Raw genomic sequence first — 12203 nt, 5'->3', positions numbered from 1 at the left:
TGCAACGAGCAAACCCCTGACAAACAATTTCCCGCCGCCATTTACGGCGAGGAAGCAAGGCCACGCCTACCTGAGGCCACGCCCACCCCCCTCAGCATATATACGCGATCAGAAGCGTGTAATTGGCAGAACCTGAAACACTCCTGAGGCGGAAGCCGGGAGCACGCTGAAAAATTGATTTTAAAACTATCACTTTGTATTTTGTGTCACGTTAGTAAATTGTACCTTTTAAAAAGCGCACTCACCCGGCAAACAGGCTTAGTGGGCTAGAGACACGCTGAAACAGCGACTCCTTCGCTGCAACGAGCAAACCCCTGACAAACAATTTCCCGCCGCCATTTACGGCGAGGAAGCAAGGCCACGCCTACCTGAGGCCACGCCCACTCCCCTCCTCAACCCCATAAAACAATGTGCAATTACCGGACGCGCAGCGGACGGGCGCAGCGGGCGCGCCGTCAGCGCGCCGAAGGCGCGCCAAAGGCAAGCCCGTCTGGGCCCGTCCGGACCCGGACGGCCCTTGGCCCCGTTACTCTGCCAGGTGTCCCTCAGGAGCGAGTGATGTATACAGCTGACACATTACGAGCCCTGCGTCCTAAAACCACCTTGCCCTGTTACCACACGGTTACGGAAGGTAAGATCTTTTCGACCTGTCCACACTGCAATCCGGTCCCTCCCCCTAAAAGCACTACTCCGGCTTTGAAAGCCGGGCTTCTCAATTGCTGTTCCCTTCCGAAACACGCCACCGAAATAAACCTCCTAATCCAGGATCACGATTACGACCTAATGTTCCTTACAGAGACATGGCTCTCGGATTGCACTGATCCGGATGTCGTCGCAGCTCTCCCCACAGGCTATCTCTGCCAAACGTTAAATAGACCTAAAGGGAGGGGAGGCGGGATAGCCATAATCCACAGGCAACGATACGTCTGTAGGATGACGAACGCTGATATTGAGGATTGCGAGTGCGGCCAGTTTTCCATCCAAATCACTCCAGCCCTCACTGTAGCGGGGCTTCTGACTTATCGCCCCCCTGGGGCCCCTGGCAATTTCCCCAACTCTTTAGTTGAAGCCATTTCTCAACTAGCCTCCTCCACCTCCAACTTCCTGTTATTAGGTGACCTTAATCTCCACTTCCTTGACCCAACGGATCGTGTGGCCGTGGACATTAGACATGACCTTACAGCCTTAGAGGTAGGTCTGATGAACAACGAGCCCACCCACGAGAAGGGCCATCTATTGGATCCCATCTTTTCCAATATTCCAACGATGACCACCGATCCTCCGGTGACCCTCCCATGGACTGACCATTTCCTGGTCCCCTTTTTCTGGGAAACTCCCAGGTCTAATCACTCTATTCCTAAAACCCAGGTTACTGATCGCCAATGGCATAAATTGTCATTGGATATTTGGGCCCGTTCTCTGACCGAGTCCACCCCTAAGCTTTCCTCGGACCCAAATCTGGCCGATAAACAATTCAGTGACTGGATTACGTCATCTCTGGACACTCTGCTTCCAAAAATTACCACTTTTAAGCAACCAAAAAAGATATCCCCTGCTCCGTGGTATACTCCAGAGCTTAAAACCTTACGGCAAGAATGTAAAAAGACCGAACGCGCATGGAGACGTGAGAAAACAGGAGCGAACAAAAAAATTTACTCCATCTCTCTCCTCAATTATAAAACCGCTATCCGGATTACCAAAAGCGTGTTCTTCCAGGAGAGAATAGAGAGAGCAGGTGGCTCCGGGAAGGAATCATTCGCTATCCTGAAAGAACTTTCAAAACCACCAGTACAAGATCATGGACCCCCCTCTGACCCTATAGCCGATCAAGAGAAATGCCAACAACTGGCTAACTTTTTTCAGGACAAAATCCGATTAATCCTGGATTCAATTCCTCCCTTGCACCCGAGGGAAGAAACCGTTTCTCCACATTCGACCTCTCCCACCGGCCTATCCACATGGGGCCAGTTCACCTCAGATGAAGTGCGAACAACGCTTAACTCTATGAAAAGTGGTTCTCCCAGAGATCCTGCTCCTCTTCGGATTCTTAAAGAGGTAGCCCCTTCCATCATCCCCGCCCTCACTCAGTTGATTAATACATCACTTCAACAGGGAGTTGTGCCCCAGAGTTGGAAGAAGGCAGTGGTAAAGGCCTTATTAAAGAAACCCACTCTGGACCCTGATAACCTGGCGAATTATCGGCCCATTTCCTTACTCCCAGGAGTAAGTAAAATTGCGGAAAAACTCGTCAATAAGAAACTCTCCGAGTATCTAGAAGCTAACAACAAGCTAAAAAACTCCCAGACGGGCTTTCGACCAGGACAGGGCACGGACATCGCCCTCCTGGCTGCGGTAGAGGAAGCTAGAACGCTGCTAGATGGTGGAGGATCAGTGGCAGTGATCCTCCTCGACCTTAGTGCCGCGTTCGACACCGTGGACCACCAGCTCCTCATCGAAAGGCTGGCAAAAGTTGGTCTAGGAGGCACAGCCATATCCTGGCTCTCATCCTTCTTGACACAACGATCTTATCAGATCTGGGAGAAAGACGCCCGTTCCTCCGAAATGCCCCTCCAATGTGGTGTGCCTCAGGGCTCCTCCCTGAGCCCTACATTATTTAACATATATATGTCCACATTGGAGGAAGTCATCACCCCTTTCGGAGTGAGTGTCATCAACTATGCTGATGACACTCAATTAGTGGTGTCTCTGTCCCACCCTCAACACCAGGAAGCCGATCTTCTTAACTGCCTCACGCAGGTCCATCACTGGATGAATACATCAGCGCTAAAATTAAACGGGGCAAAAACCGAGGTCCTTGTACTCGGCCCAAAAGGAACCTCACTTCCTTTGGACATGTGGCCAACATGTCTAGGTCCTCCCCCAGACCCAAAGACTGAGGTGAAAAGTCTGGGTGTCTGGATCGACTCAGAACTCTCCCTCGCCCCACAAGCAAAAAAGGTCGTAGGGACCTGTTTCGGTCTGCTAAAATCCCTGAGGAAGGTCCTGCCCCTTCTCCCTCCGAAATCGCAAAAACTTTTAGTCCAGGGTCTTATTATATCTAGACTGGACTATAGTAATGCGATCTATTTGGGTGCACCGGAAGCAACATTGACTAAATTGCAGAGGATCCAGAATACCGCTGCTCGGATCATTACCAACACCCCGGCCAGATCATCGGCCAAGCCTGCCCTCAAACTCCTGCATTGGCTCCCCATAAGGGAGAGAATTAAATTTAAAGCCCTGTGCTTGGTGCACAAAACCCTGAACAACCAGGGCCCTCCTATTCTCCGAAACTTCATTACCCCTTACAGAGCCTCAAGATCCCTTCGCTCTAATGCAGAAAACCTTATCAATGCCCCAAGGTTTAGGAAAGCACGGTCAGGAGGACGACGGTTCTCGGTCCATGCGGCCCGTCTTTGGAACTCCCTCCCGCGAGATCTTCGTCTTGAACCCCAATACCTCCGTTTTAGGAAACGACTAAAGACACATCTTTTCCCCTAGCCCTTTTGCCCCTCCCGTAAACTCAGTCCTCAGTCATGTCTCTAAGGTTCCTCAGCGCTGGGATACTTCCGGGTGACTACGCGCTTTATAAAAATAAATAATAATAATAATAATAATAATAAAATCCAATGGGAAGTCATTATAAAAGGTTTCCATTGTTACATGAGCTGCTCACTCAAGAAAGGTTACAGTGACCAACTATCCACGTAAATGTAGTCTAGACCCTGTAGATCTGAGGTGCCTTTAATCTTTGTGTGCCAGAAGACTTTAAATCATAAACCAATTATGAACCCATATGTGCCGGAAGCAAACTCAATTATAAAAAGGCAGGCCTACTGGATTTGTCATAAGATAACCACAGCTCTTAGATCATACTTTTGAATTGCACTAGTCTGCCTAGCAACCTTTCAGGATGCAGAGTTCATTCAGTCTAATGGACACAGAAGGCATAGATGTGGTTGTCTAGACAAAAACCTCTCCTGGGAACACTTATTCAGTTCCCTCGTAGGGTTAGGGTGATACTTCTCCCTGAGAAAGGGGGTGTTTGGGAAGCATGCACAGCCCCAGAAACAGTACAGCACATTATGGTGTCCATACTCTTCCTAAGGTACACCCGAAAAATATATAACTTAATGCATCACTACACTATGGATTACTTGGAGTGCTCCTTCAACCCAACAGCTTTCTTTATGTGAACACTTTGATGGGACTACTGTGGGCTGATATAGATAATTTTTTTTAATTTTGAAGCACTATGTGGGCTTGTAGTTATGTTGGCCCCAGGTAAAAAGCCCTTCATTTCTTTGGATCCATGCCAGCAATCTCAGAGAATGTGCAGCTGGCTCCAGGAGCCACACGACCTGATGATCTGACTTACGGTGTTAAAAACAATACTGGACTGGAATATTGACCAGAAACTCGCTCGCACAAAGGCACCTCGTGTGGACTAAGGCATCTAGAATGAAGATTAACCCTGAGAGCATGAGTCATTCTGCAACCTCATACAGGCAGCCTTCTTTTTCTCTAACTTACTTAAGATGCTGGACTTCTTTACACTATGTGGTTGCTGACACATGACCACAACAACTATCTTGTGTATGGTCTCCTACTTGATTAGTGTCTTTTAAAAGGGTAGACTCACATCCAGTCTTTGCAAGAAGGCTGAATGTGGCATCTGTGTGTACCTCTGACTCCCTCTCCAAGTTACCCCCTCATTCAGAGCAACTTTTCATATCATCTCCCAAATTGGTTAGCGTTTGAATTCATCAAATAAGGTGTACATTCTCTGATGCATTATTTTTTTGTTTTGTTTATAATGTCATTATACACCTGTGATTAGGCCTGAAAAACATAACAGAGAATGCAAACGTGATCTCATTGAATACTGAAAAGGTTATCATATGAGATGTCGCTGGAAAAAAATACGTGGTCATTTGAGCACACACTTCTATACTATGGAAGCAATATTTAGGAGAAGGAAAATAAGTGGTATAAAATACAGCATCAAAGATCTGAAAATCTTAGGAATGGGAATGTATTAGTTTTCAATGCACAAAGAACATATAAATGTGAGAGAATGTTGAAAGGGCGAGACAACAGTAGCTCAAATCATCAAATTTTAGTAGGGTAATACATGTTGTATGTTGCTATTGTTCATAATTTTCTTTTTACAAGATATGTGTGAAAAGCTATGTATTATGATTAAGACATCTGTGATTATGACCAATGATTACTTTTTTTCCAGCTCTCAAAAGAAAGTGAATGAAGAATGCTGCCTGGGTTATAGCATCTGAAGGGCTGAGCTACTCTGTCGGGAGGAGGTCTCAATGAGCCTGGTAGAGATACGGGATCTGTGTGAGGAGGACTAAGGATATAATAGGATGTCAACTGAGACAGAACTTCAAGTGGCTGTTAAAACCAGCGCTAAGAAAGACTCCAAAAAGAAAGGTAGCACTATTTTCCATCTTCTATGTTAAAGTTGCTAATAAACAGGCTTCTTTCAGTGAAAGTAAAAAATGATGAATTTGCCATGGTGTGCAGGAGACTGGATTTCCACATTGCGCTGTTAGTATTGTTAATGTTTGTAATGCAATGCAATAGAAATATGTATTCATATATATTGGAACATGTATTAATGTTGACCTGCTCATCTAACTCAGGGTTCTCCAAATTTGGTCCTGGAGGACTGGATCCATGTTAGATTTTTAGCATATCCCTATTTAGATAAGTGTAGTTATCTTAAAAATCTGGCATGGAACCAGCCCTCCAGGACTAACTTTGGAAAACCCTAATCTAGCTGATCTCTCTGCAATATAGTGATGCCACAAGATTTTCCAATTGATAATTGATTATAACATTGTAGGAAATCACAGAAAAGGGTAATACTGTTAAATACAGTTTTATAGTAAGGTGACGGAAGTTTGGGTTAAAGAATCCTGCAATCCAAGATTCCATAATTTTCCGAGTCAACCCAAGCTATACCATGTAAATCTTAGCAGGAAAATCAAACTTTACTGTGCATTCTCTAGATGCAGTGTATGCCCACTGTGGTGTTTCGAGATCCTTGAGTTATATTATGAATTAATCACTTTCTTCCCAAAAAGTTTTGCATCAAAGGATGCATGGGAACAATGATAAGAAAGTACGGGCTAAGAATACATTTATGATGCAATTCATGTTAAAGTATGTTTACTCCTCTTTGGATAGGCTGAGGATTCGAATATCCTCAGTCTTCTGCACCGAGGAGATGGTCTGATGTTGATCTTTCTGTTCTCTGACACAAGTGGCACTTTTTAAAAGTTTACATTATGTGTCATCCATTAATCAATGCCCCTGTTATTTACAGTTATTGTTAACATATTCTTGTTCACTCCCACTATGGGTGATGTATATTTAGGATACCTAGGTAAATATATGTTGCTTTGTGTGGAAAATAATAGTTAAACATGACCACACCACTTTATTTATAACTAAGGGCCTCATTACGATGTCGGTCAGTAAGCATCCGACTGCTCGTTGGAGGCTTATTGATCAACATGGTAGGTTTACATTCCGACTGCCGAATTAAAATGTCGGCGGTCTGAGTGTAAACCGGACAAGTCTATTCGACTTGGTTCTGATGGGCTCAAGGAGCCCATCTGCCAGTCGGAAAGTGCCCATAATTCCTTATGGATGTGCATGTCCGCTGTAAGGATTATGATGTTGGTTTCTGACAGCCTTTCCATGTCGACCTTCCTGACATGGAAAGGCTATCGGAAAGTATCTTTGGGGTCTCCTAGCAGGACCCCATTCCTCTGCGTACTACGGTTGTGGTCCTAGGGGGCACCTATGGGGCCCCTCTTCTCAACCCTACACTGTGTGGCAGGCACCATGAGGTGCCTGCCACAGGATGCAGGGATGTGAAATATCGGCAGCTGGTTTCAGACTGCTGCTCAGGTTCCCATTGTAAAATGGGAGTTTGTAACCGTACTTTGTGCGGTCGCATCGTAATTGAGGTGCCGGGACTGCCGACCAGAGATGAGTTGGTTCTGCATCCACGGTGATGTTGGTTCGACCCACAGCTTAATGAGACCCTTAGTTGTTTACTTATGCCTGTGTTTATGGTTTCTACTCCACATGAACATAATATAACTTCCACACTGTACTGCCCAAATCAAAGGCCTAAAGTCTTGTAATTGGTCTCTGCTGGTATGGAGCTCTGTGAGAAACTGGGTTACTGGTTGACTGGGGTGTGAGCCCTGGTTGAGCAGTAACCACAATCCTCGTTAGAGTAAGGCACAAGCAAACTCCAAAGTAATCTGTGCTCAACCCAATAGTAGCTTGGCACAGTATTGTCAGGCTTAACTTAGAGGCAATACATAAAGTATTTGTGCAGCACTTCAAACAGTAAAACAGTGAAAACACCACACAAAAAGATTGCATACCAACTTTAAAAAAACAGAGCAAAATGCAATAAATAAAAAAAAATGACCACAACAAAACTTCAATCAGTAGAACCAGAGTTATGAATTTTTAAAGCGTAAACTGTAAATTATAGCCAAAAAGCATAAGGCACCAACCATGGCTATCAGTTCATGCTGGACAAGGTCAAAGTCAAAAGTTCAGGCCAAAACCACAATTGAGTGCAGGTCAAATAAAGTCCCAGATTAGTCCAGCTGAAGGTTTAGCTTTTCAAGTTTTGTGGCAAGAGTCCAGTTTGTGTTGCAGAGCGTCGTGGAGACTAAGGAGAGAATCGCAGGCAGCTGTTATTGTGATGCAAAGAGCAGGCTGGGCGTCGAGAATGGGTGGGCTGGTACTTCACATTGAAGGTCCCCTGCGGAAGTCGATGTTGCAGCGTGAAGAGATGGGCTGGTGGTTGTTTGCACTGGATTTTGGTGTGAGCAGCCTATTTGTGATCAGAAAGCTCCCAAAAGTTTAATTTATGTACATGTTAGCCACATCAAGGGTCCAGGACTTGTGAAGTACCACTTGAGAGCCAGGACCTTGCTGCAGCTGGGTCCAGGAGCTCGTTAGGGAGCCTTTTATGTCCATGAGGCTTAAATCAGGAGGCTAGACCTTAGAGTCACTCTAGGGTCCTGTGTTTGAGATGAAGTTGCAGGTACAGTTCTTCTCACCCAGGCAAGAGGGCAGAAGGCAGGATAGCAGCACAACAGGGAAGCAGTTTCTTTAGAGGGGCAGTCCAGCCGAGTGACAGTCTTTGTAGTAGCAAAGAAGCCCTTCTTCCTGGCAGAGTATCCACTGGTACAGAAGTGCACCGAAGAGTTGGTGTCAGAGGTCCTTCTTTTATACACAGTTGTGCCTTTGAAGTGCGAGGAGCTTCTAGAAGCATGCCTCTGAAGGGCACAGTTGCCTTGCCTTCCCTGTCCTGGTTCCAGGCTAAACTACAGAGGCAATGCAGACATTTTTGTGGCAGGGCACAGCCTCTTCAATCATAGGTGTGGCTGGGCACAGCTTTTTGAAACCATCCTGGCCTATCTAGTCACACCTGAACTCCCCAATGTGTATCGCTTGCTAGTAGAAAAACACAAAGCACAACTGTCAGCTACACCAAGTCATGTGACCCAGAGACAGGCATCATGCACCAAATGGCTAAGGAAAGAAAATGCCAACTTACTATACATGGCATTTTCAGAACTGGAATTTAAAATTCGACTTCACCATAAATTTGGATTTAAAATTGTGATTACTGAGAAACAAAAAAAGAACTGGCTAGCTCTCCCCATTTGTAGATTACATTTTTAAAATGTAATAAGGCCTATGTTGTCGTGTAGGAGAGATAGGCCTTGCGGTAGTAAAAACGAATTTAAGAGTTTTTCACCACTAGGACATGTAAAACTTAAAGGAACATGTTCCACCTTTCAAATACACTTCACCCTGCCCCCTGGGCTCTCCAGTCTTGGGGTGTTATATATGTATAAAAAGGGAAGGTTTTGGCCTGGAAAAAGGTTTATGATGCCAGGTCAAAATGACAGTTTAAAACAGCATACACACTGGCTGCAATGGCAGGCCAGAAAGAGGTTTAAAGGTCTACTTAAGGGGAAGTCACAATCAGTGCTGCAGGGCCACTAGTAGTATTTCATTTACAGGCCATGAGTACATATCGTACCACTTATTAGGGACTTATAAGTAAATTAATTATGCCAATTGGGTATAAGCCAATTCTGTCATGTTTTAAGGAGAGAGCATAAGCATAGTAGCACTAGTTAGCAGTGGTAAACTCCACAGAGTCTCTAGGCCAACAAAAAATGAATTCAACAAAAAATGGAGGACAAAGGCAAAACAATTGCCCATGAGTGTATATTGCCACCTTTGAGTGTAAAAGTGTTGTACTGCTTTTAAATTCATCTTTGAAGAAGAGGAGTATAACTTGTATTTATTTTTGAATTTTATATAGCAATAGCTAGACCCAAAGGTATCAGAGCGCTTTGCATATTATGAGGGTAAGTTTGATTAATGAACATACTCATATACAGACAAAAAAGTACTAAACAAAGCAGCATTAAAGCATTCAAAGTAGTTACAAAAACAATAAAGCATAAGGTAAAGGAGTCAGAGACAGAATAAAAGCTGAAATAAGTATCCACCTTGACAGGTTTAGCCAGTGTGGGTGGGAACTTACGGAATCATAGATTAGCTAGTGTACATGTCGTAATGTGCATAAATTGTTTTAAAAATGACAAATACATTTACCTTGTATTTGTTTCCAAAAGAAGATGAGAGATCAAAAAAAGAAACATTTCAGGGATTTGACCTAAAATATAATATCAATATGAGGAATAGCTGATGTAGGCTGGGATCCATCTTTATATGATATGTGCCAGTGCATTTTCCCCATAGAAACAGAAATGAAAAAACTAATTGAACACCAGGGCCATACTTATTAATCTTCATCCAACTCAGTTGAGTGGGGCCGTATTACATAAAGTGCCCCTGGGGCGCAACTGAAATTTGTGCCCTCTTTGCGTGCCCCCGCGGCACTTTTGTATTACAGAAGGTGTTGCAGACACTTGTGCGGCCCCTTCCGTAATTCCAATAGTGCTGGCACACATAAAGTGCAAGCGCTATTGTCAAGGGTGCGTCCCCTCATTTTCATGGGGCATGCCCCGTGCAAATGAGGGAATCCCCATGCCTCTGCGCCCGCACCGTATTACCGATGTGGGCTCATAGGCAAAGAAGCTTCCCTCTGAAGGAGGTTATAGGGGTCCCATGGACCCCCCAGACATCCCCTTGCAGGCGGGTGCAGTCATAGACTGCACCCGCCTGCAAGGGGATCTCAATTCCTCTTTAAAAGTTTAGGCAGGCTGCCGCCAGCACAGTGAAAGCAGTTGCTTGAATGTGCTGCCCTGGGGGCAGCACAAGTTTGCGGCTGCCTTGGGGGCAGTGCATTCCCCTTAATGCGGTGCATCTTCCTTCGTTACGCCGGGCACAACTTTTTAACGGTGAAGGGAAGTGCAACGCATGTGTAATGAGGCCCATGATGGTTGTGTTGTTTTATGCTTATTCAGTTATTCAGTTGGAGATTTTAAGCAGAGAACCTTATAAACCTAGTGATAAACGTGAACCTGATTACAGTCAAATGCAATAGATGTAGCAGAAGCTTTACATGGAATCGTTAGAAACCTCTGTTAATACTGCATAAATGAAAGGAGGAAAAGCGCCTATAAACAAGTAAAGAAAAGAAGCTGGAATGATAGAGAGAAAGAAAGGGGTGGTTCTTGTGTATCAATAGCCACATTGTCAATGTTCTGCACAACCACAACAGCGTTTTGTACACCTGTCATGTTTGGTTGATGAAGGCTTGAAGGCCTGTTCTCAAAGGGATTTTCAGCTGCAAACCTAAGCTGAAGGCAGATTGTGCCTTCTTTTTGTCTTCTAGAAATTCACAAAGGGATTCCTGGCAGGCGTAAATGCATTTATTACTGCGGATTTCATCACCAAGAGTTCAGGCAAATGTGCACCAGTACATCTCTCAGCAGGTTGTAAGTGGGCATTCCGATGTGGGGTTTGCCTTTGCATTTAGAGAGCATTCACAAACATGTGCATTAGTGTGCATTCCAGAGCTTCTGTCTGATCTCTTCCCACTTTGGAAATGGTTGGAGAATGTGTCCAGCCAAGCACCTCTGGGATGGTAATATTTGCTGGCAGTGTAGGGGAAGAGCTTGCTTCACAGAAACATTTTTTTCCCAGAGGCCAAACATAAAATGTCAATTTGCACAGGGAGCTCCATCCCCTGTGTGTAGAATTCAACACTATGTAAAGTTATGCATGGTTGAATAGAAGGCCTTAGGATATGTCACAGAACATTCCTAGTAGTAAGTCCACAAACATGTGCTTGGCACAGCTTTCTAGACTTACTGTGAACATTTGTGACTAGAAACAACATGTAAAAGTAGGTTCAGGTGGAGATATAAATCTCCATCCTACTTTTAAGTTATTTATTCTGAATGGGCCCTTTAATTCTGCGAGGTCGATCTAGCCCCTTGAATATGACTTGCAGGATGAAGCTAGTAGATGAGGAGTTCATGGTTGAGGTATTGCATTCCTAGTTGAGATATTGTTGATGATGATAGCTAAATTTAGGTTGCACTTAAGTGATTCTTCAGTCCTTTGAAAATTGCAGAGGTGAAATGAGTGTAAATCAAGGTTTGTCTAATTGTCCTGTGGTGCTTTTCTTCACATACCCTCTACCTGGCTGGGCACATGACCAGTAGTTTCAGGAATTCTGATATCCAACATCTGATGGCCTTGAAGGAATGTAAAACATTGAATGATAGCCTGGTGCCAGTGCATTGTGGTCTGAGCACAGCACAGGAAAATATTTTTCTACACATTCTGTCTTTCACTGATTCAGTGACTAATATATTTGGTTTTAAAAGTACTGCTGCAGATAAATTAAGTGCAAGGGTGAGCATCACTCATTTGCCTATTTTTACAAGTTTTTTAGTGTAGTCATTGTCCACTTAGTGTGAGTACAATTAAAGCTTGTCTGGATCATTGCCTTAGAATGTACTCATTTGAATGGTGCAAAAAAAGACCACTCAATTACATTCATGGCTCATAGGGAGGAATGCAATATTTCTTTATGTGTGATTTCTGAAGAAATGTATGGTTTAACACAGTTCTTCGCTAGTCTATTACTATTATTGGACCGCATTGGCCGTGACACCCTGGATGCATACTTAATTTCCCATGTAGCTCTTTGT

At 44.3% G+C, this 12203-nt stretch overlaps 1 protein-coding gene across 15 annotated transcripts in view; it reads left to right on the top strand.

Moving 5' to 3' along the window:
• The window catches only part of DAB1 (DAB adaptor protein 1), a 1411149-nt gene that overhangs the window by 847525 nt on the left and 551421 nt on the right, over window positions 1-12203 (top strand). For all 15 annotated transcript variants that reach the window (XM_086952885.1, XM_086952858.1, XM_086952877.1 and 12 more), the window contains one exon: window positions 5246-5448. In XM_086952885.1, coding sequence (XP_086809011.1) covers window positions 5382-5448 — 67 coding nt within the window. In that variant the 5' untranslated portion in view covers window positions 5246-5381. The remainder of the gene's footprint in view (window positions 1-5245; window positions 5449-12203) is intronic.

This window comes from Lissotriton vulgaris, chromosome 1_1 (assembly GCF_964263255.1).
Source record: "Lissotriton vulgaris chromosome 1_1, aLisVul1.2, whole genome shotgun sequence".
Classification (NCBI taxonomy): Eukaryota; Metazoa; Chordata; class Amphibia; order Caudata; family Salamandridae; genus Lissotriton; species Lissotriton vulgaris.
This window is presented reverse-complemented; position numbering and strand designations above follow the sequence as displayed.